A 22,920-nucleotide genomic window follows, 5' to 3' on the forward strand; every position below is an offset into this window, starting at 1 on the left:
TTTTTTTGTATTTTTAGTAGAGATGAGGTTTCATCATGTTGGCCAGGCTGGTCTCGAACTCCCAGGTGATCCACCTGCCTCAGCCTCTTAAAGTGCTGGTATTATAGGCATAAGCCACTGTCCCCAGCCCTTTTCATAAATTTTTTAAAAATGTCCCACACTGGGATTCCAAGAAATTTCTAGTTTGAAATTATAAATCATTATAATAAGTCTTATAAAGCATTAGACTTATTTATTGTTTAGCATATTTTTGCTATTTTAGCCAAAGTTCTTACCTCTAAGTCATTTCATTTTTACTGTTAGCTTTATACTGTTAGCTTTGGAATGAGGTAGAAGTTAAGAGGAATAAAATTAAAAATCCATGAAAACCGCTGGGCACAGTGGCACATGCCTGTAGTCCCAGCTACTGGGAGGCTGAGGTGGGAGGATTGCTTGAGCTCATGAGTTCTGGGCTGTAGTGCACTATGCCAATCGGGTGTCCACACTAAGTTCGGCATCAATACAGTGACCTCCTGGGAGTGGGGGACCACCAGGTTGCCTAAGGAGGGGTGAACTGGCTGAGGCTGGAAACGGAGCAAGTCAAAAAAACTCCGTGTTGATCAGTAGTGGGATTGTGCCTGTGAATAGCCACTGCCCTCCAGCCTGGGCAACAGAGCAAGACCCTGTCTCTTAAAAAAAAAGAAAAATCCATGAAAACTATATAGTTCAACTTGTTTTACTTTACTTTCTCATAGGAATATGGAGCAGAGATATCCGTTATAAAAGTAACTTGCCATTAACAGAAATCAACAAAATTCTGAAGAATTTGGAAAGTAAAAAGCTTATAAAAGCTGTGAAGTCTGTAGCTGTGAGTAATCCTTTCCTCAAATATCCACTTACATATGTTGCTTCAAGTTTTTATTCTTGAAGTTATGTCATGATTTAGAACAGCTGGTCAAAAAAGACTTAAAAATTTAAGACGAGATTAAATTGGTTTGGAGATACTGCTTAGACTTGTCCCTGCACAGTTCTTGATTTCTCACCCACTCAAAAATCTAAAACTATTTTACTGTCTTCAGTGAAGAATCTTTGGAACTGTGAACATTTTTCCCAGATTTTGTGATGTGTAAGATAATTTACTTTATCCTGACATATTAGCTTTCTCATTCAACAAACTGTTTGCTGTGTGCCAGGCACTGTACTGAGTGCTTGGGATACATTAATGAACAAGTCATAGAAAGATCCCTGCCTTGGTGGAGCTTCTCTGCCAGTACACGTGTGTTTTTCCTCCTGCTCATCCTGTCCCACCTCTGCTTCAGAGCTGGCTTTCTGAGGGACATCTGCCCCTAACCTCACTGATGTACACATCCCAGGAACTGAGATTCCCCTAGAATAAAGTCTGCTTCAGTGCACATTTCACAAGAATTAAAGCTATAGGCCAGGCACTCTGGCTCATGCCTGTAATCCCAGCATTTTGGGAGGCTGAGGCAGGCAGATCCCCTGAGGTCAGGAGTTCAAGACCAGCCTGGCCAACATGGTGAAACCCCATCTCTACTAAAAATACAAAAATTAGCCAGGCATGGTGGCAGGCGCCTGTAATCCCAGCTATTGGGAACGCTGAGGCAGGAGAATTGCTTGAACCCCAGAGGCAAGTGCAGTGAGCTGAGATCACACCACTGCACTCCAGCCTGGCAGACAAGAGCAAGATTGAGTCTTTAAAAACAAAGAAAAATGGATTAAAGCTATAATTCAAATTTTATCATTTCAAAGCTGTTAAGTCTGTGGCACTAAGTAGATCTTTCCTCAAATATCCACTTACATATGTTACTTCAAGTTTTTAATTTTGAATAAAACAAGAATTATAAGAGTATAACATCAATTATAAGAATTTGATGCTCATTAGTGATTTTCTTTATCAAATGATATTTATGCCGTACCACTTCTCTCATTTAGAATAGCATTTCCCTTCCACATTGTTTAATGGATAATTTCAAATATATACAAAGGTAGAAAAAATAATATAATGAATCCCCATGTATCCATCACGTAGCCTCATTTTGCCAGTCTACCTTCTACATCTTTATGTTTAAATAACAGCTTTGCTGAAATATAATTTATCATTCACACTACAGAATTCATCCTTTTAGAGTGTAAAATCTCTGGATTTGCAGTCACTGGTTTTTTTTTTTTTTTTTTTTTTGAGACGGAGTTTCGCTCTTGTTACCCAGGCTGGAGTGCAATGGCGCGATCTCGGCTCACCGCAACCTCCGCCTCCTGGGTTCAGGCAATTCTCCTGCCTCAACCTCCTCAGTAGCTGGGATTACAGGCACGCACCACCATGCCCAGCTAATTTTTTGTAGTTTTAGTAGAGACGGGGTTTCACCATGTTGACCAGGATGGTCTCGATCTCTTGACCTCGTGATCCACCCGCCTCGGCCTCCCAAAGTGCTGGGATTACAGGCTTGAGCCACCGCGCCCGGCCTGCAGTCACTGGTTTTTACTGTAAGAGTTGTTGCGACCCTCACAGCTGTCCTAATTTTAGAACATTTTCATCACCCCAAAATGTGGGCACTAGTATTTGTTTCCCAGCCTCTCTTTCCACAGGCCCTAACAACCACTAATTTATTTTCTGCCTTTATAGATTTTGTCTATTCTGGACAGTTCCTATAAGTGGAATAATACAATATGTAGTCTTTTGGGTATTACTACTTTTACTTAGCATGACGTTTTCAAGGTTTATCCATATTGTACTTCATTCCTTTGGGTTTCACCATGTTGGCCAAGATAGTCTCAATCTCTTGACCTCATGATCTGCCCGCCTCGGCCTCCCAAAGTGCTGGGATTACAGGCATGAGACACCATGCCCGGCCCCTTTTATTGCCAATTAAAATTCTATTGTACAGATGTATATAATATTTCGTTCATTCATCCGTTGGTGAACTTCCATGTCTTTTTAAGAGTTAAAATAATCTTAGTTAGATCTAAATGTAAAGTACAAAACTTAAAACTTTTTAAAGAAAACATAGAAAATCTACATGACCTTGGCTTTGTTAATGAATTGTTGGACTACAACTCCAACAGTAGTCTGTGAAAGAAAAAGTTGGTAAGTTGGAGTTTACAAAATTTTTGAAAACCTCTGCTTTGCAAGACACTGTTAAGAGAATGAAAAGACAAGTTACATACTACGAGATATTTGCAAATTACATATTTGATAAAGGGCTTGTCTCCAAAATATGCAAAGAACTCCTAAAATTCAACAATAAGAAAACAACACTTTGGAACACCGAGGCAGGTGGATCACCTGAAGTCAGGAGTTTAAGACGAGCCTTACCAACATGGTGAAACCCTGTCTCTACTAAAAATGCAAAACCAGGCCGGCATGGTGGCACATGTCTGTAATCCCAGCTACTTGGGAAGCTGAGGCAGGAGAATCATCTGAACCCGGGAGGCAGACGTTGCAACGAGCCAAGATTGCACCATTGTACTCCAGCCTGGTCAACAAAAGCAAAACTCCATCTCAAAAAAAAAAAAAAAAATGAGCAAAAGATCTGAACTTCACCAAAGAAGATAAACAGATGGCAGATAAGCATATGAAAAGATGCCTTACGTTATTTTTCATTAGAGAATTGCAAATTAAAATGCAATTTAGTGTAGTGAGATACCACTACACACCTATTAGAATAGCTAAAATCTAAAAATTGGTAATACCACATGCTGACAAGATACAGACCAATAGGAACACTCATACATTGCGAAGAATGCAACATGGTACAGCCCCTTTGTAAAAAAGTTGGGTAGGTATTTTTGTTCTTGTTGTTTTTTTTTTTTTTTTTTTTTTTTTTTTGAGACCAAGTTTCGCTCTTATTACCCAGGCTAGAGTGCAATGGCGCGATCTCGGCTCATCGCAACCTCCGCCTCCTGGGTTCAGGCAATTCTCCTGCCTCAGCCTCCGGAGTAGCTGGGATTACAGGCACGCACCACCATGCCCAGCTAATTTTTTGTATTTTTAGTAGAGACGGGGTTTCACCATGTTGACCAGGATGGTCTCGATCTCTTGACCTCGTGATCCACCCGCCTCGGCCTCCCAAAGTGCTGGGATTACAGGCGTGAGCCACCGCGCCCGGCCCCTGTTCTTGTTTTTTTGAGACGGAGTCTCCTGTGTTGCCCAGGCTGGAGTACAGTGGAAAAACTTGGCTCACTGCAACTTCCGTCTCCCTGGTTCAAGTGATTCTCCTGCTTCAGCCTCCGAAGTAGCTGGGACTAGAAGCGTGCGCCACCACGCCCAGTTAATTTTTGTATTTTTAGTAGAGACGGGGTTTCACCATATTGGCCAGGATCTCCATCTCCATCTCCTGACCTCGTGATCCTCCCGCCTCGGCCTCCCAAAGTGCTGGGATTACAAGCATAAGCCACCACACCTGGCAAAAGTTGGGTAGTTTTTTACAAAACTAAACAGAGTCTTACCACATGCTCTTAGGTATTTACCCAACTGATTTGAAAACTTATGTCCACATAACCACATGAATATTTATAGCAGCTTTATTCATAATCAAAAACTGGAAGCAATCAAGGTGTCCTTCAATAGGTGAATGGATAAACAAACCAGAATATTATTCAGTTATAAAAAGAAATAAGCTATCATGAAAAGATATGAGTAAATCTTACATGCGTATTGCTATGTAAAAGAAGCCAGTCCAAAAAGGCTGCATACTGTATAATTCCAACTACATGACATACTGGAAAAGGCAAAACTATACAGACTAAAAAGATCAGGGGTGAGAGCTGGGATGGTAGGGAAAATTGAATAGGTGAATCATGAGAAATATTTTTAGGGTAAACTGTTCTGTATGACAGAATCAAATTTGGAAGCCTACCCAAGCTTTGGTGTCCAAAGTTTTTATTAGGGTTTCATTACACAGGCATGATTAATTTAATCTTTGGTCTTGTGAGTGAATTCAATCTCCAGCTCCTCTCCCCTTCCAAGAGATTGGACGGATGTCACATGGCCCAAAGCTGCAACCCTCTAATCATGTGGTTGGTCTTCCCAGCATGGACAACTCCTATCCTGAAACTATATAGGGTCTTTTCAGGAGTCATCTTGTTAGCATAAACCCAGGTGTGATCTAAGGGATTCACCATGAATAACAAGGCCGTTGGGAAATTCCAAAGATGTGGAAGTTACTTCCCAGGAAAAAGGGACAAAGTCTAGCCAATTTTTTTTTTTTTTTTTTGAGACGGAGTTTCGCTCTAGTTACCCAGGCTGGAGTGCAATGGCGCGATCTCGGCTCACCGCAGCCTCCGCCTCCTGGGTTCAGGCAATTCTCCTGCCTCAGCCTCCTGAGTAGCTGGGATTACAGGCACGCGCCACCATGCCCAGCTAATTTTTTGTATTTTTAGTAGAGACGGGGTTTCACCATGTTGACCAGGATGGTCTCGATCTCTTGACCTCGTGATCCACCCGCCTCGGCCTCCCAAAGTGCTGGGATTACAGGCGTGAGCCACCGCGCCCGGCCCAATTTTTTTTTTTTTTAGACATGGTCTGGCTCTGTCACCTAGGCTGGAGTGCAGTGGGATGATCATGGCTCACTGCAGCATCAACCTCCTGGCCTCAAGCCATCCTCCCACCACAGCCTCCCAAATAGCTGAGACTATAGGCACATGCCGCCATGCCCAGCTAATTTTTTTTTTTTTTTTTTTTTTTTTTTTTTTTTTGAGATGGAGTCTTGCTCTGTCGCCCAGACTAGAGCGCAGTGGCACGATCTTGGCTCACCACAACCTCCACCCCTTGGCTCGAAGCAATTCTCCTGCTTCGGCCTCTTGAGTAACTGGGATTACAGGCATGTGCCGCCATACTCAGCTAATTTTGTATTTTTAGTAGAGACTGGATTTCTCCATTTTGGACAGGCTGGTCTCGAATTCCTGACCTTGTGATCTTCCCACCTCAGCCTCCCAAAGTGCTCAGATTACAGGCATGAGCCACCACACCTGGCCTAATTTTTGTATTTTTGTAGAGACAGGGTTTTACCATGTTACCTAGGCCTGTCTTGAAATCCTAGACTCAAACATCTGCCCACTTCAGCCTCCCAGGGTGCTGGGATTACAGGTGTGAGCCACCATGCTTGGCTCAGATTCTTCATTAAACACCCAGTGAAATTTGGGTTCCTCTCTGTTGGAGTGGGCAGTTGCAGATAAACAAGGGAAGTTAGAGTGATCCATGTAGCAATGGATGAGACTTGAAAACATCAGTACGGACTCTTGTGTAATTTAATATAAATCTAAAGATGGTTACATTTAGAAATGAGTATTGATGTGTATATATACAGGGGTTAATTTGCATACATAAAGCTTGTGCTGCCGACTGAGAAGGCCTAGAACTGATGGCATCTCGATGGCAGTGAACATGTCTAGTGCCCAAGTCTTGGTTTCTAATACTGTCCTGCAATAAAATGAACATACAGAAAATGTTCCTGACATCTTGTAGTGCTGGAAAGTAAGAAGGTGCTAAAATAGGCAGGCATGGTGGCTCATGACTGTAATCCCAGCACTTTGGGAAGCCAAGGCAAATGGATAACCTGAGGTCAGGAGTTCAAGACCAGCCTGGCTAACATGGTGAAATCCCAACTCTACTAAAGCTACAAAAATTGGCTGTGGCGGCACGTGCCTGGGACCCCAGCTACTCGGGAGGCTGGGGCAGGAGAATCGCTTGAACCCCGGAGGTAGAGGTTGCCATGAGCTGAGATTGCACCACTGCACTCCAGCCTGGGCAACAGAGCAAGACCCTGTCTCAAAAAAAAAAAAAAGTTACTAAAATACACACACACACACACACACACACACTCTCTGTCTCTCTCTCTCTCTCTCTCACACACACACACACACACACACACACACACACACACTAATGGGAATATGTCAAAGGGATACAGGAACCAAATGAAAAGCTTCCAATGCCCAAAGCTTCCAACGTGAGAATAACGATGAAGTATTGGAATGTAACTCAAAGTATAAAATAAATACTCCTGAGTCCATAGTCATAGAAATATGGTGTTTGAGAAACTGTCACAACTAAAAGAAGCCTGAGAGAGATGACACCCAAATGTAGTATGATGTCCTGGATGGAATCCTGGCGCAGAAAAAGGACATTCAGACTAATGAAATCTAATAAAGATTCAGATTTGCCACACTCAGCAACCCTTTGCTGTTTTTAGTTAATAATGGCCTTTAGTTAGTCATGATTTATCAATATTAGTTCATTAATTGTGACAAGTGTACCGCACTAATACAAGATGTTAAAAATAGGGGAAATGCATGGAGTGTATAGGAGCTCTCTGTACTGTCTTTGCAATAATTTTGTAAATGTTAAACTGTTTCACAATATAGGTGTTTTATTTTCATTTTTGGAAATTGTTATAACACGTGAACTGTGCATGTTCTCTCCTAGGCCTCAAAAAAGAAGGTGTATATGCTGTATAACCTGCAGCCAGACCGGTCTGTGACTGGTGGAGCCTGGTACAGTGACCAGGATTTTGAATCTGAATTTGTAGAGGTGCTTAACCAACAGTGTTTTAAATTTCTACAATCCAAGGTGAGGTATGATTGAGGAAACATCACTGCAAACTTTCTTTTAAAAAGCTTTTCATAAAGGATTTTAATCTTATTTATCATATTTTACAAGAATTAAAACCCTGAAATTGGTAATTTTTACTAAACAAAATATGTTCTGCTGTTGGTTTGACTCAGTATAAATTGTATTCAGAAAACACCAATATTCTTGTTTAGATTTCTTATATTTCAATCCTTATAGGCGGAAGCAGCACGAGAAAGCAAACAGAACCCAATGATACAAAGAAATAGTTCATTTGCCTCATCACATGAAGTGTGGAAATATATCTGTGAACTGGGAATTAGTAAGGTCAGAACTGACTTTCGTCTTTTTTTAAAAAACTTACTCTTCATCACAAATTATAATGTATTCCAAATGTGTATTTGACCCAGACTGTTTTTCTGAGATGACAGCTATGAACATTCTGCAGAATCCACTTTGGGAAAATACTGTCCTGTACCTTAGGCAAAGGCATTCACTGCCATCGGGCATTAACTGAACTGTTCTTGAGCTTGGCACATAGAGCAGTAAAATACAGGCCTGGCAGCATGTTTCCCACCCAAGTTCAAAAGTCTGTTTTGACAAGTTCTCGACTTTCTCAGGGATATTTCAGCATATGTGTAAAATGTCAGATGACATCAGGTGTCATTTTTGGCATTTTCTTACTTAGAGATGTAAATAAATATTAGCACATTGTTTTGAAGACTTAATACATAAGGTCACTGATGTCTTTTTTTTTTTTTTTTTTTTTTTTGAGATAGGGTCTCATTTTGTTGCCTAGGCTGGTTTTGAACTACTGGCCTCCCAAAGTGCTGGGATTATAGGCATGAGCCACTGTACCCTTTGAATTTTTTTTTTTTAAGGACACCAATGCTTTCACAGTGAAGAAATCAAAGTGGCCATTTTGGACATCTCATTTTAATTTCCGAGACCTCACATTTCTCATTTATAAAAACTAGGAACTTGGACTATTTGATATCTAAAGTGCCTTTTTGCTGAAGCATTTTATAATTCTCCACCAAATTATTGCTAAAGAAATGTTACTTTTTTATGAGACTTCTAGATTTTACTTAGAAAGTAAAAATATCGGAACGTGTCAAACACAGCAGCATGAGCTTGGAGTTCTGTCCCTAGCATTTCAGTGGTTTGTGCTAACTTGGACTATTGTCACTCCTCTTTGTGCTTTTAATTACCCCAGCCTAGCATAATGTTTCTCACATTTCACAACAGAATTGTGACCCTTTACTGTTTATTTGAGACAGAGTTTTGCTCTTGTTGCCCAGGCTGGACTGCAATGGCACAATCTCATCTCACTGCAACCCCTGCCTGCCAGGTTCAAGGCATTCTTCTGCCTCAGCCTCCCAAGTAGCTGGGATTACAAGCACCCGCCACCATGCCCAGCTAATTTTTGTATTTTTGGTAGAGATCGGGTTTTGCCATGTTGGCCTGGCTGGTCTCGAACTCCTGACCTCAGGTGATCTAGCCACCTCGGCCTCCCAGAGTGTTGCGGTTAACAGTCGTGAGCCACTACACCTGGCAACGCTTTACCGTTTTTCACACCCTCCAAGTGGATGTCTCCCTGTCCTATTTGTATCCTTTCTAATGTGTCCCTTTTTCAGGTAGAGTTATCCATGGAGGACATTGAAACCATCCTGAATACACTAATTTATGATGGGAAAGTGGAGATGACAATCATTGCTGCAAAAGAAGGCACAGTTGGCAGTGTAGACGGACACATGAAACTGTACAGGGCAGTCAATCCAATCATCCCGCCCACGGGTTTGGTCCGGGCACCCTGTGGTCTCTGCCCGGTGAGTTCAAGTGGCTTTACTTTACACTTGACTGCCCCAGGGTACAAGTGCCACATTAAGAAATAGAGCAGGCAGACCCATTTTCTCAGACCTACGGTTGACCAAGAGCTGTTCAAACCTCCACGAAACCTTGCTGAACAGACCTTTAATGAACAAATCATTGCTTTACATCATTCCCTTTTTTTTTTTTTTTTTTTTTTTTTTGAGACAGAGTCTCATTCTATCCCCCAGGCTGGAGTACAGTGGCACACTGCAGCCTCCACCTCCCTGGTTCAGACAACTCTCCCACCTCAGGTCTCCCGAGTACCTGGGTTTACAGGCACCCACCACTATGACCAGCGTATCTTTTGTATTTTTGGTGGAGACAGTGTTTCACCATGTTGGTCAGGCTGGTCTCGAACTCTTGACCTCAGGTGATCTGCCTGCCTCAGCCTCCCAAAGTGCTGGGATTACAGGCATGAGCCACCACACCTGGCCCCCTGCTTTATATTCTTTCTTGGAATAACGACGTTAAGGATATTTGCGTTTTCTGCTCTTGGCCTTGAAATGGACACTTTTTGATGAGGGCTAATCATTTCACCTAAATAGGGCAGAAAATGAGATTTGTTAAGAACCTACCTTGGGCCAGAGTATCCTTGATGATTTCCATGCGTGGTCTCATCAATCCTTACATTCTTGAAGCTAATGGTGTTATTTTCCCTTAAAAGTGAAGCAGCTTAGGTTTAGGAAGACCTAGTGGCATACAGCTTAGAAGTAACTGGGTTCAAACCCAAAGATGGTGTCTTTCCCCTGCAGCATGTCCCAACACTCCTCCTTTATTCATTCCCAGCTTTTATAAATGCCAACTCTGTGCTCTAGGCACTAAGGATAGAGGGCAAGAGATACTGTCCCAGTCCTCATGGCATTTATAGTCATGAGCCTGTGTGTGTTTTATTTCATTATACCAGAATCTGTCCAAGCTCTCTATGCCCTGGTTTCAATCCCTAGACAAAAGGCTAACATACTAGGAATTATATTTTGCACCCTTCACAGAAAGGTAGCTAAACATAAAACATTCAGTTAATCAAAATTAAGTCATTCATATGTATAGATCTCCCTTCCTGTATTCCTCTGTTACCTGCTGATAGCCTTTTGCCCAGTGGACAGGTGAGCATGGTCATCTTAATGCCACAGTAAAAGGCATCTCCACTAACTTCTCCTAACTTGATGGTCACAAAGAGCAGGCCCTATTATAGTATGTTCTTAAATACAGGCCTAATCCCTTTCAATTTGAAAGTTTTGCTTTAAATTTTGCTTTAGATAAGTGGTTGGGTCTTAGATATTTTAAAACTTTAGTTTGAATATAATTTTTTTCTCTTTTAAAGGTTTTTGATGACTGCCATGAAGGTGGTGAAATTTCACCATCTAACTGTATTTACATGACAGAGTGGCTCGAATTTTAATAGCTACGAACTTTACTGACCTTTTGCAAATGAAGTTACTTTGAGAGCAGATAATTTAATTCATGATGGAACATCAAATCTCCTTGAAAGCAAACTTCACAATAATGGATATAGACTTGCAGCTATGAAAACATATTTTTTTATTTATGAAGACTGAATTTATATTGGTAAAGTAGCCAGTAGAATATGAAAGAAATAAGGTTAGTAGTGAAATTCATTCTTCAAAAAATAAAACACTTTGAAACTCTGGAGGACCACATCTTTCAAGACTTCTGATGGGTCAAGGAAAAAGATGCCAACATACCCATATTTACCAAGTACTATGATAATGGCTAGAGTGTAAAAATATCCTTTTAAAAGTTATTTATTAAGTTCTTCATTGGAACTTTTTTTAATATCTGGTTCACTATCACCACTTCTGTTTTCTACTTTCTCAGTGGTTTCATTGAAAAGAAATTAAAAGTGGTTAAAGGCAGGAATAGCAAAGGAGTGTATGCAGACTTGGGGTATGACTTGACTAGGGGAGAGTGGAACATGCCTTTTCCACACATTATTAATTCCTTTTATTTCAGAAATATTCTTTTAGATTATGCTACCATATTTACTTCAAACCCGATGACTACTGTCAAGGATATATTTTCAGTACATAAATATCATTTTCATCCTAAAGAATATTTTCACTCTTCCTTCTTTCTTAAAGTCTTATGTTTCACTCTGTAATTCAGATGTATTCTTTGCTAGAATTTTCCCTAGATTCTTATTTGTCTGCAACAGACGAATATTTGTGTGCCCCCAAAATTCTAATGTTGATATCTCATTTCCAATGTGATTGTATTTGGAGGTAGGGCTTTGGGAAGTAATAGGTCAGGAGAGTAAGAGCCCTCATGAGTGGGATTAGCACATGTATAGAGACCCAGAGAGCTCCATCACCCCTTCTGCAACATGAGAGAGAGAAGACAGCCATCTGCGAACCAGGAAGTGGGTCCTCACCAGAAAACAAATCTGTAAGCCCCTTGATCTTGGACTTCCCAGCCTCCAAAATTGTGAGAAATAAATTTCTATTGTTGATAAACCGCCAGTGTACGGTATTCTGTTACAGCATTAACTAAAACTATTCACATGCCTTCCATTCACACTTTGAGAGGGAGTAACATTTTTCTTTTCTTACTCTGCTTTAGATTTATTTCCCTTCCTTATTCTGTTCTAAAAATCATGGTATGATATATCTACACAGAAAGCCATTATAATTGTCCTGATTTCTAATAGCACTCTCAGTTCCTATCGTCAGCCACATAGGAAAACACTAGGTTATCTGATATATTGTTGCACAGATATTGGCTGTAGGGCTTTTTAGAATTTCAGCTCTCACATTTTCACTTTGTAGCTCCTCTTAGAAGTTTCTGTATCCAAGCCAAAAACATGGGACCCTGGAAAGGAATTCAAGCTCCACTAGTACTGAGGATTGGGTTCTGACACCAGTTTGGAGATGTTCTAAGTGGACGTCAGAAGAGTTATTTTAAGATAAGTGGTATCAGTAAAATAAAATTCAGCTCAGTAACCAATTTTTGTCGGATATATTTTGTGGCCAGCTCTATAGAATTAGCACTTGATGACACTAGCTATTTGTAACAATAATTTCAAGTATTAAATATATATATATACATATATAAGATACATAGTCCTTCAGCCGGAACCACCATCTTCCAGTAATTCACCAAAATGAAGAACACAAAGGGAAAGAGGGGAGGCACCCAACATATATTCTCTAGGCCTTTTAGAAAACATGGAGTTGTTCCTTTGGCCACCTATGTGCGACTCCATAAGAAAGGTGATATTGTAGACATCAAGGGAATGGGTACTGTTCAAAAAGGAATACCCCACAAGTGTTACCATGGCAAAACTGGAAGAGTCTACATGCCGTTGGCATTGTTGTAAACAAGGGCAAGATTCTTGCCAAGAGAATTAATGTGCATATTAAGCACTCTAAGAGCTGAGATAGCTTTCTGAAATGCAGGAAGGAAAATGATCAGAAAAAGAAGCCAAAAAGAAAGGTACCTGGGTTCATCAGGTGCAGTGGCTCACGCCTGTAATCCCAGCACTTTGGGAGGCCTAGGCAGGCGGATCACGAGATCAAGAGATCGAAACCATCCTGGCTAACATGGTTAAACCCTGGCTCTACTAAAAATACAAAAATCAGCTGGGCCTGGTGGCACACACCTGTAGTTCCAGCTGCTTGGGAGGCTGAAGCAGAAGAATCGCTTGAACCCAGGACGCAGAGGTTGCAGTGAGCCGAGATTGCGCCACTGCACTCCAGCCTGGAGACAGAGCAAGACTTCGTCTCAAAAAAAAAAAAAAAAAAAAAGCGCCTGGGTTCAACTGAAGCACCAGCCTGCTCCACCCTGAAGAGCACACTTTGTGAGAACCAATGGGAAGGAGACTGAGTTGCCGGAACCTCTTCCCTATGTATTCATGGTATAATAGGTGTTAAAAAAAAATGACCTCTGGACAGTAAAATAAATATACATATATGTAAAGGATCTGGGAACCTGAAACTACAGAGGGTTTCTCCTCTACCCTCAGTGAGAGTTGGAATGGTTAAGAACAATGTCTGTCCTTCCTGGGACTTGGCCTATCAAAAAGTACTAGTTTTATTTAGTAAGAAAAATGAACTTGGAAGAGAGCTAGAAATGAGATGAAACCAGCTTATGTTTTAAATATAGGCTTTGTCTCAGGTCTTTATAGCTAAAGATTGGTTTTTAGAGCTTAACATTCAATGGCTAAAACAAAAGTATTCCTTGCCTCACCAATAAAGAGAACCTTTAAACTTTTTCCCATGGCATGTTTTTAATTCTGAAAATTAACTGGAGACAAGAGACAATTAAAAAATACAGCACCTCTGATGAATAGTTAAATGGATCATTTATCCTAGGGATAAACTGTAACCAAAACAAGGGGACTCTAGACTCTTGACAGCACCAAAAAATCAAATTGCATATGAAGTCTAATAGCTACAGTTGGTTTCCATTCGTTATTTGGTATTTTGCTCACCTGAGAATAGATACTCCCCAGTGTATGTAGATGCCCATGTATACTCAATGATGACCACAAAGAATCAAAACAGAAATCATGACAGTCCATGACTCTGTGGTTTTTAATGAATAGTTTGTCTGGATTCTCCCATGAAATGTCCCTAATCTTAGTTTGGCGATTTAGTAAATTTTATAGACCTACGATGTTCGTGGTGATCAGCTAAGCAAACTAGCCAAAAAGAAGTAATTTCAAATTAAGTCACTTTCACTTTGAACTATTACTCATTATTGGATGGTGGGTGAGGGGAAAATATAAAATATATGTCCTAGACCAGTACTGTCCAATAGAGCTTTCTATAATGATGGAAATAGCCTATATTGGCTGGTCAATATGGTAGCCAATAGCCACTAGTGGCTGCTGAGCACTTGAAATATGGCTAGTTTGGCTGAACTGAATTTTCAATTTTACAGTTAACTGTGGTTACTGGTTACTATATTTGGTAGCAAAGCTCAACAATCTTATAGGTCTAAATTTATAGGAATGAAGATATCAGAATTATTTTTCAATTATATGTATTTGGTTTTCACTTCTACAGAGGAAGAGGTCAACAAAATTTTGTGAACTAGATTGTATAAGTTTGGTTTTTTAGGAAAGGACTTCACAAAGAACAAGGCAGAGAGTAATGCCAATAACAAATTTCCAAAAAATTCAAGTAAAATCAAACTTTGACTATAGATTTGGTCACATTAGTGCTAAACAGCCTCTTTAACAACATAATTATTCAACTGACATACATAATTTGCTTTTTAGTAGCCAAATATGTTGTTTTAAATCTTAATTATTTTTGATTAGAAAATACATGTTTAGTGTAACAAATTCAAATAATTTCTCAGGTGGAGAAAGTAAAATAAGGAGGTCTACCACTCTGTACCTACTAAAATGCCCATTCCCCAAAGATGATTGCTGTTAAATGTTTAGAGTACCTTTGCTGATTTTTTTGTCTAAGCACATTTAAAAACCAAGATTTTTCGTTTAAGTGATCACTCGGAATCTCCTTCTGGCATGAAGTATAGGAAATTATATTTCTGCAGCAAACTTAGGCTCTGCAACATCAAGTGTGGTGTCACTGGAAATTATTTGAAGGAACACTTAGAGATCATACTAGCCAAAAAATGTTGGGAAATGAAAAAGGGTATTCTTTTAATTATTATTATTTTTTTAACAGACAGGTTCTTGGCTCCATCACACAGGATGGAGTACAGCAGCAAGATCATAGCTCACGGAAGCCTCAAACTCCTGGGCTCAAGCAATCCTGCCTCAGCCTTCCAAGTAGCTAGGACTACCGGTGTACACTACCACACCCAGCTAATTTTTTAATATTTTGTAGAGATGGGGTCTTGCTATGTTGCCCTTGCTGGCCTCAAGCAATACAACCACCTCAGCCTCCCATAGTGCTGGCATTAGAGGCATGAGCCACCACACCCAGCCAAAAAAGGGTTTTTTGAAGAAGTATGATCAGAAGAAAAATGGAATGTGCAAGGAAGAGATCTAAAGGACCATAGAAGCTAAAAGGTTTAACTCTATAGAACAGAACATGAAGTATGGAAAGGTTCTTTTGAAAAACACTTGACTTTAGAACAGAATCCAAATTGTCCCCATGATTTTGTCCTTTGACATTATGTTCATTTTGGTTATCTTTGTCTTTTCTCAGACTTCACAATTATCTAAAAGCCCCTGGCCAGGTTATTGCTTATGACTATGGTCACGAATGGATGACTTGTATTTTATTTGTCTTGCAGTTTGTAAATTTTTTGATATATACTGTTGTTACCAACTAACATAATCCATATGTATATGGATTGTGTGTATGTAGGTATGTATGCATGTGTATGTGTGTGTATGTATATTCCCCAAATTTTAAAACCATAATTTGGAGATTTTTTCCACATACAGACACACAAAATCAGAAAACTGGCAACACTGCCCCAGTTCCACATGGCAACAATTTAGACAGGCCATGAGCTCTCCACGTGGCCTTGGTCCCACCACTCTTGCCTTAAACAAATCTAGTTAGTTGTATGTATATTTATGTATGTATATTGCTGTGCTTCTCCTTCCTGCCTGACTCTGGAAGACTCCTGTCTCGGTCTCTCTCAACATGTCTGAACAACTCAGGGGCAAGTGTCAAAGGTCTGGGTTTAAGGCCCTGGGCCAGCTTGAAACAGCAGCTAGTATTTTGAGCTCTAAGCTAAACTCTGGACTTTCAGTCATGTTTTCTTTCCCCAGTGAAATAGAAAAGTTTGATTTCAAAGAGGAAAAGAATGCAATACCTTCAACGTAGATAAAACCTATTATTTAGTTTTACTCGGGAGTGGGAATCAGGAAACCTGGGTTCTGTTTCTGACTTACGTTGGATAGAAAAGGGTAGTTAAGCTGTCCTTATGTTTCTTATCAAATGAGGAAAATACTGCTGTAGTTCACAGCAATTTGGGGAGTTTTAAGAGTCTGTGGGAAATGGAAATGCCATGTGTAACTTAGATTGAAACGTGTTTGCTTTTCAGGCACTTTTGGAACTTAACTGGATGTTTCATGTGTCTAGTAATCGGCTGATAGTAGATATTATTACTCTACCCCTATATTGAGATGCGAAATAGCAGAAATCATCCAGTCTATGCTGGTACTTTCAGCAAAGACTTTACCACAGTAATCAGTTCATGAAATTCTGTGTTCTGAAAGTGACCACGGTCAGTGAATTTGTGCAATTTGGTTTCCAACCTATCGGCCACTTCTTGTTGTTCCTTCCAGGGAAGGAACGGGTCATCAGTGGAGCCAAACTGTACAATGTAAGGGCAGTTGGCCTTGATCTTCTCCCATTGCCAGGGGCGGTTGAAGTATCCTATGGGGAAAAAAAATAACCTTTCAGTGCCCATGAATAATCTCCCTTCTAGATATTCTAAAATACCTACTGGAGACCCACATAGAGACACAAAGGAGCAGTGCCTAAGTGTGAGTTAGAAGCACTTCCTTTGTTTTCAAATCCGTAGGGCCTGATACCGTAGTTACTTGTGAAGAGGTGGTATATGGTTCAAATAAAACCAGGCCTCTCTGGTTCAATTCTAGACTTACGGCTTGGGAAGAAATCAAAGTGCGAACTTATATCCCAAGATAGGTGGTAAATCTTTCTCATATGCTATTAGAGTTTTTTAGCCTATCTGAAAGACAGCACTGTTTCTGCAACCTGAACAGACAGCCCCATGTCTAGTGAAAGGCTTTGTCAAATTTCTACCTTCAGACTTACCACTTGCACGCTCATTTTCGTCCCCCAAGTCTGATGTGTATGCAGACACTAATACAATAGCATATACTCGATGTGTTTCTGCATACCTGGAGAGAGAAAAATGATGTCAGCTAATATATCGTGTTACCTCTGATCACCAAAAAGTCAATAAACTACTTAAAAACTCATTTGAGGTAACCTGCAGAAAGCATGTGCTATCTGCTGTTGAGGTTGATGTGAAAAGTAGCAAGGAAACGGCAGAACTACAAGCCTAACCGTAGCTACTGGAAGAGCTCCTACTCATTTCTTTTTTTTCTTTTTTCTTTTATTTATTTATTTATTTATTTATTTATTTATTTTTATTTTTTTTTTTTTTTTGAGACGGAGTTTCCCTCTTGTTACCAGGCTGGAGTGCAATGGCGCGATCTTGGCTCACCGCAACCTCCACCTCCTGGGTTCAAGCGATTCTCCTGTCTTAGCCTCTTGAGTAGCTGGGATTACAGGAATGTATTTTTATTAGAGACTGGGTTTTGCCATGTTGGCCAGGCTGGTCTCAAACTCCTGACTGCAAAGGATCCACCCGCCTCGGCCTCCCAAAGTGCTGGGATTACAGGGGCGAGCCACCACGCCCGGGCTCCTACTCATTTTTCAAGGTACTTCAAACTTCTGCAAACCTTTCCCATTAAATAAAAAAGGTGCAATCCATCCATGTTTAGTATGCATCAGTGTCACCTGGCTGGTGAACATGCAGATTCCCAGGCTAAGCCCCAGAGCCTCTGATTCAGAAAGTTGAGACTCAGGCCTTAGAATCTGCATTTTAAGGCATGACTCTAATGCAACTGGTCTGTGAACTGTATTTTAAGAAACTGTACAATACCAGAAATGTACCTTTGTTACCACACACTCCACATTGCCTTGTATTATTCATTTGTGTTGTCTTATGTACATTTCTTTCAATAAACTGTCAGCTCCTTAAGGGCAGGCATGAGTCCTATTGATCTTTGTGTTCCTGGTGCCCATTACAGTGCCTGGCAAGTGGACACCCAGCTAACGCTTAGGTTGGTGCAAAAGTAATTGCAGTTTTTGCCATTAAAAGTAAGCAGGAGACAGACACAAAATAAGCAGGATGTCAGATGATGAAAAGTGCCTCAGCTCATAAGACATAAAGAGGATAGGAGCCAGTAGAGTGAGGCTCCTTTAATGGCAAAAACCACAATGACAATATTTGCAGACAGCAGTCTCCCTCAGCAAGGACCGGGATAAGGAAAGACACATAGTAGTAATAGTTTCAAGAGGCCTTTGTGCCAAGAAAGAGTTAGGGTTGGTATTTTGTACTTGGGCCTAAATTTTTTTCCCCATTTATTTTGAAAAATAACAAACCGGCCAGGCGCGGTGGCTCAAGCCTGTAATCCCAGCACTTTGGGAGGCCGAGGCGGGTGGATCACAAGGTCAAGAGATCGAGACCATCCTGGTCAGCACGGTGAAACCCTGTCTCTACTAAAAATGCAAAAAATTAGCTGGGCATGGTGGCGCGTGCCTGTAATCCCAGCTACTCAGGAGGCTGAGGCAGGAGAATTGCCTGAACCCAGGAGGCGGAGGTTGCGGTGAGCCGAGATCGCGCCATTGCACTCCAGCCTGGGTAACGAGAGAAACTCCGTCCCCAAAAAAAAAAAAAAAAAAAAAAGAAAAATAACAAACCTATAGAAACATTGAAAGAACAAGCACCTAGATTCATTAATTTTGTCACATTTCACTCATACTTTGGAAATTAGTTTTGTACAAACCTAATGGTTAGCTGGGTGTCCACTTGCCAGGCACTGTAATGGGCACCAGGAACGCAAAGATCAATAGGACTCATGCCTATTAAGGAGCTGACAGTTTATTGAAAGAAATGTACATAAGACAACAAAATGAATAATACAAGGTAATGTGGAGTGTGTGGTAACAAAGGTACATTTCTGGTATTGCATAGTGCCTCTTAAAATATGGTTAACGGCAGAGCTTCATGGAGTCTACATTCTATTGGCAAGAGACAGACAAATAAACTATCCTGTTTATTTTTCTGCTGTCCCCTCTGTGAAGCCCTACCTTCATGGAGTCTACATTCTCTTTTTTTTTTTTTTTTAAGACAGAGTCTTGCTCTGTCACCAGGCGCCAGGCTGGAGTGCAGTGGCGTGATCTCGGCTCACTGCAATGGAGTCTACATTCTACTGGCAGGAGACAGACAAGAAATAAATAGGATGTCAGATGGTGAAAAGTGCTGGCACTGAAACCCCATTGCCTAGAAGAGAGCCTGGCATATGGTAGACTGTGTCTGCAGTGTTACCCACCTGCAAATCCCCAGTCCTTAGGATTCATGGGCACATCCCTACTGTTCTCATTAGAATATGACATCTCCCCTTTAGCCTTAAGGGAGGGCTTCATGGAGTCTACATTCTACTGGCAAGAGACAGACAAGAAATAAACAGGATGTCAGATGATGAAAAGTGCTGGAGATAATAAGATATAAAGGGGACAGAGCCAGTAGAGTGAGGAAGCTGTTTCACATGGAGTGATTAGAGAAGGCCTCACCAAAAGGAGACATTTGAGCAGAGACCTCAAGGGGAATAGAAAGCCATGCAGATGTCTAGGGATAGAGTGTCCCAGGTAGAAGGATGAGAGCAGGCCAAGATGGGTGTGTACTTGGCATGTTCCAGGACCTGCAATGAGGTCAGTTCACCTGGCTGGGAGAAGAGGAGAGTCTGTAGAGAGAGAATCAGAGCTGACTGACGGGAAGCCACTGGGGTTTGCAGCCACTTATGCTTTAAAAGGATCACTGCACCCCAATAAGGGCAGATTTTTTTTTTCAATCCACTAGCAAAACCAGGAAGGAATTAGGACAGATTAAGTTACCACTTTAGAGGTCAGCACTGTTTCCTCTGCAACAGAAATTTAAGAAAAATACACAAAGTATTTCTCAAGCAAACACGGCCGGAGTTCACGAAGGGGACAGCAGTTTAACAAAGATCGTACCTCATGGCCGCAATGGCCCCAGAACTGTGGCCAATGATGATGGTCGTCTCATCACAGTGCAGCTCTGTCTCCATGAACGGCAGCCAGATGCTCTCCCGTGCTGTAACTTAAGGTTCAGGATAGAGAAAAAGTCTGTCATTTGATAGTGGCAGTCTCAATCCCATGTTGCCCCATCTTTCTAACAGACAACTATTCAGCAATTCACAACTTTTAAAACTGCAGGACCACAACAGGAGACAGGACTGTGTTAACAGAGCCAAAGACTTATATATTACTACTTGAAAGACCCAAGTCCACAGTTCTGGTAAATGGTTTTTCTTTTCTTTTTTTTTTTTCCACCATGTTCTTGTAAGAAAATACTGAGGAATAAAATATAACTGAAACTTTACTGTAAACTTTCAAATGTAAAAAGAAAAAAAAAAAAGCTCTTGGTTAGGTGCAGTGGCTCACACCTGTAATCCCAGCACTTTGGGAGGCCAAGGTGGACAATTTGAGGTCAGGAGTTCGAGACCAGCCTGACCAAATGGTGAAACCCTGTCTCTACTAAAAATACAAAAAAAATAGCCAGGCATGGTGGTGCGCACCTGTAATCCCAGCTACTCAGGAGGCTGACGCAGGAGAATCACTTGAACCCCGGAGGTAGAAGCTGCAGTGTGTTGAGATAGTGCCACTGCACTCCAGCCTGGGGAACAGAGTGACACTCTGTCTCAAAAAAAAAAAAAAAAAAAAACAACGAAATACTCTTGCAACATTCTCTCTAAAATTCACACATATTTATTCATTCTTTCCAAAAAGGAGATTCCTGAGTAAGTCATAGGCATACCCAGAACACAAGTAGCAATATGACATTTGTAAACATTAGAATCTCAAATAGATGCTGTAAAGTTTTATACCTATGCCTCAAATATAATGCCCACAAATTCTGCCTGAAAATATTTGTAGACTTAGAGAAGGGAAAATAAGGTTGATACAAAGTTGAAAATTAAATTTTTCCAACCCACGTGCTTTACTGATCCTTATTAGAATTTTCTATGGCTTTTGGTTTACACCCTCCTCCCCAAGCTGCATGTCTTATTCTTTCTTAGGCATCTTTGGTTTCTCCTCTACTATATTCTTGTTCTCTACCACAAAATATCAAAACCCAACAAGATGAGGCTGTTTAAAAACAAGTTTAAAACTTACTTGGGTCGGGCATGTTTTTAGCCAAACACTGGAAACCAGGTATCTATGATATGAGGGAGGAGAAAAAGCTATAATAAAGAGCTTAATTACAACTAGTACTTTGCTGATAAGAAATGAGGCACCTGATATGATCGTTTTCAATTTAGTATTAACTTGTGTTATGAAATGAAGGTTAAGTGACCATCCTTTCTCATAAACTCCATCTGTAGTTCTACATCTACGGAGCTCCGTTGATCTCTATAGAGAGACCTATATCTGCATTTGTACTCTATATTTGCCTCTACAGGCCTACATCTATAGAGAGGCATGAACAAATGTGTTCTAGACAGACTGACCTGAAGGCAAACAGACTATGTGCCAGGGAATAGGTAAAACGTGGCACAAGAACGTGATACAGAAAGTTGGAGATACATCCTCTCAGAAGCTCCAGCCCTGAGCTTTGGGGTTGTAGCTCTGAGCAGGATTTTCAGCCACAGCCCTGCAATCTATTCTGGAGACTGGCTCTAGAGGACGGCAACCTAGGGAGCCAACTTACCGCCTCGTTACAGAAGAGGGTTAAAAAATAAAAATCAAATGGCACAGGGCAGCCTACAGTAAGATACCATTTTTATAAAGTTCACCAAGAAGCCAAACTGAACAGCCTTGTTTAAACGGTATATTCATAGGTTGAAAAGTACTTTAATTTTAAAAAGAGAAGCAGATGAAAAAATTTCAGGATGGCAGGGGACTGAGATAGGTGGATATACGGGTCGTTTGGAAGATAATGTATAGGCAATGTCCCAGATTTTAGTTTGGTAATTCATTACATTATGCCTGATAATGTAGGCGCATGTTATGTATTATCCTTTGCATATATTAAGTATTGCATATTTAATTTTTTAAAATCCGAAGTGGGGAGCAGTGAAGATGTAAAATTATCTGGGAAGTCCCAAATCTGATCCAGCAGCAGATATGGGGGGCGGGGCTCGGGAGTTCAGCCGCTGCAGTTCAAAGAAAGGGGTTCCTTTGACTCTAACGGCTGAGCCCTCAGAGAAGTCTTCCAGGCGGTTTTGCCAACCAAAATTCGACCACTGGCTCCGAGTTTGAGAGGGCAGCGGGGGACAGGAAGGAAAACACAGGGCTTTGCTAGAGGGCATTAGACGCACGTTCAAACTTCAGTCCTGCGTCCTCTCCCGCCATCTCCCCCTGCAGGCTGACTTCTCCGAGCAGCGAGGCGTTTGGTGCTTACCTTCTCCAGTTCCTTTTTCACCCAGCCATACCAGCCGTGCGTGGTCACATCCCCGCCTCCGTTCCCGGGAACGATCGCTGCCTTGCTAGGAGAAGCCATGAGCGCAGCGAGGCTAGAGTCCCCCAGCGCAGGTCCAGCAGAGCTGAGCCCAGCCTGCACCCGCCCGGAGCCTGCGCCGAGGCATCCTGGGAATTGTAGTTCCGGAAACCCAGAGGCCAGGGCTCCGCTCTTCTTGGCCTGCCTTCAGCGGGATGCGAGGGGCAGGGAAGAACCAAGCCTCTGAGCTTCCATCAGTAGTGAAGCAAAGCACCCTTTACTTGCATCCTACTAGTGCTCTCATGTTTTCCCCTTATTTA

The 22,920-nt window shown here is 41.2% G+C and overlaps 2 protein-coding genes across 5 annotated transcripts in view; one reads left to right on the forward strand and one right to left on the reverse strand.

The window, feature by feature from the left end:
• The window catches only part of POLR3F (RNA polymerase III subunit F), a 20,028-nt gene extending 8,120 nt beyond the window's left edge, over nucleotides 1-11,908 (forward strand). For 2 of the 4 annotated variants that reach the window (XM_032248092.1, XM_032248091.1), the window contains 5 exons: nucleotides 735-847; nucleotides 7,421-7,564; nucleotides 7,784-7,891; nucleotides 9,202-9,393; nucleotides 10,758-11,908. In XM_032248092.1, coding sequence (XP_032103983.1) covers nucleotides 735-847; nucleotides 7,421-7,564; nucleotides 7,784-7,891; nucleotides 9,202-9,393; nucleotides 10,758-10,835 — 635 coding nt within the window. In that variant the 3' untranslated portion in view covers nucleotides 10,836-11,908. The remainder of the gene's footprint in view (nucleotides 1-734; nucleotides 848-7,420; nucleotides 7,565-7,783; nucleotides 7,892-9,201; nucleotides 9,394-10,757) is intronic. The other 2 variants (XM_032248094.1, XM_032248093.1) reach the window with 2 other exon arrangements.
• Nucleotides 11,909-13,660: 1,752 nt separating this feature from the next.
• RBBP9 (RB binding protein 9, serine hydrolase) lies at nucleotides 13,661-22,751 on the reverse strand. Its single transcript, XM_032248095.1, has 5 exons — nucleotides 22,565-22,751; nucleotides 21,337-21,379; nucleotides 20,155-20,260; nucleotides 17,164-17,249; nucleotides 13,661-16,761 (listed from the first exon to the last, which is right to left on the reverse strand). Exons 1-5 carry the CDS (start codon nucleotides 22,661-22,663, stop codon nucleotides 16,535-16,537), a joined length of 561 nt encoding a protein of 186 aa, XP_032103986.1. The 5' UTR covers nucleotides 22,664-22,751; the 3' UTR covers nucleotides 13,661-16,534.
• Between the last annotated feature and the right edge of the window lie 169 nt (nucleotides 22,752-22,920).

Source organism: Sapajus apella, unplaced genomic scaffold, assembly GCF_009761245.1.
Source record: "Sapajus apella isolate SASKATOON/1434 unplaced genomic scaffold, GSC_monkey_1.0 scaffold65, whole genome shotgun sequence".
NCBI classification, from domain to species: Eukaryota; Metazoa; Chordata; class Mammalia; order Primates; family Cebidae; genus Sapajus; species Sapajus apella.

What these genes read in the sequence shown, in the direction of transcription:
- RBBP9 (XM_032248095.1), bottom strand. Translation starts at nt 22,663, where the DNA reads ATGGCTTCTCCTAGCAAGGCAGCGATCGTTCCCGGGAACGGAGGCGGG. An exon ending in TAAAAACATGCCCGACCCAA is followed by an intron (nt 20,261 to 21,336) that starts GTAAGTTTTAAA and finishes CTGAACCTTAAG; the next exon opens with TTACAGCACGGGAGAGCATC. An exon ending in GGGGCCATTGCGGCCATGAG is followed by an intron (nt 17,250 to 20,154) that starts GTACGATCTTTG and finishes TTCTCTCTCCAG; the next exon opens with GTATGCAGAAACACATCGAG.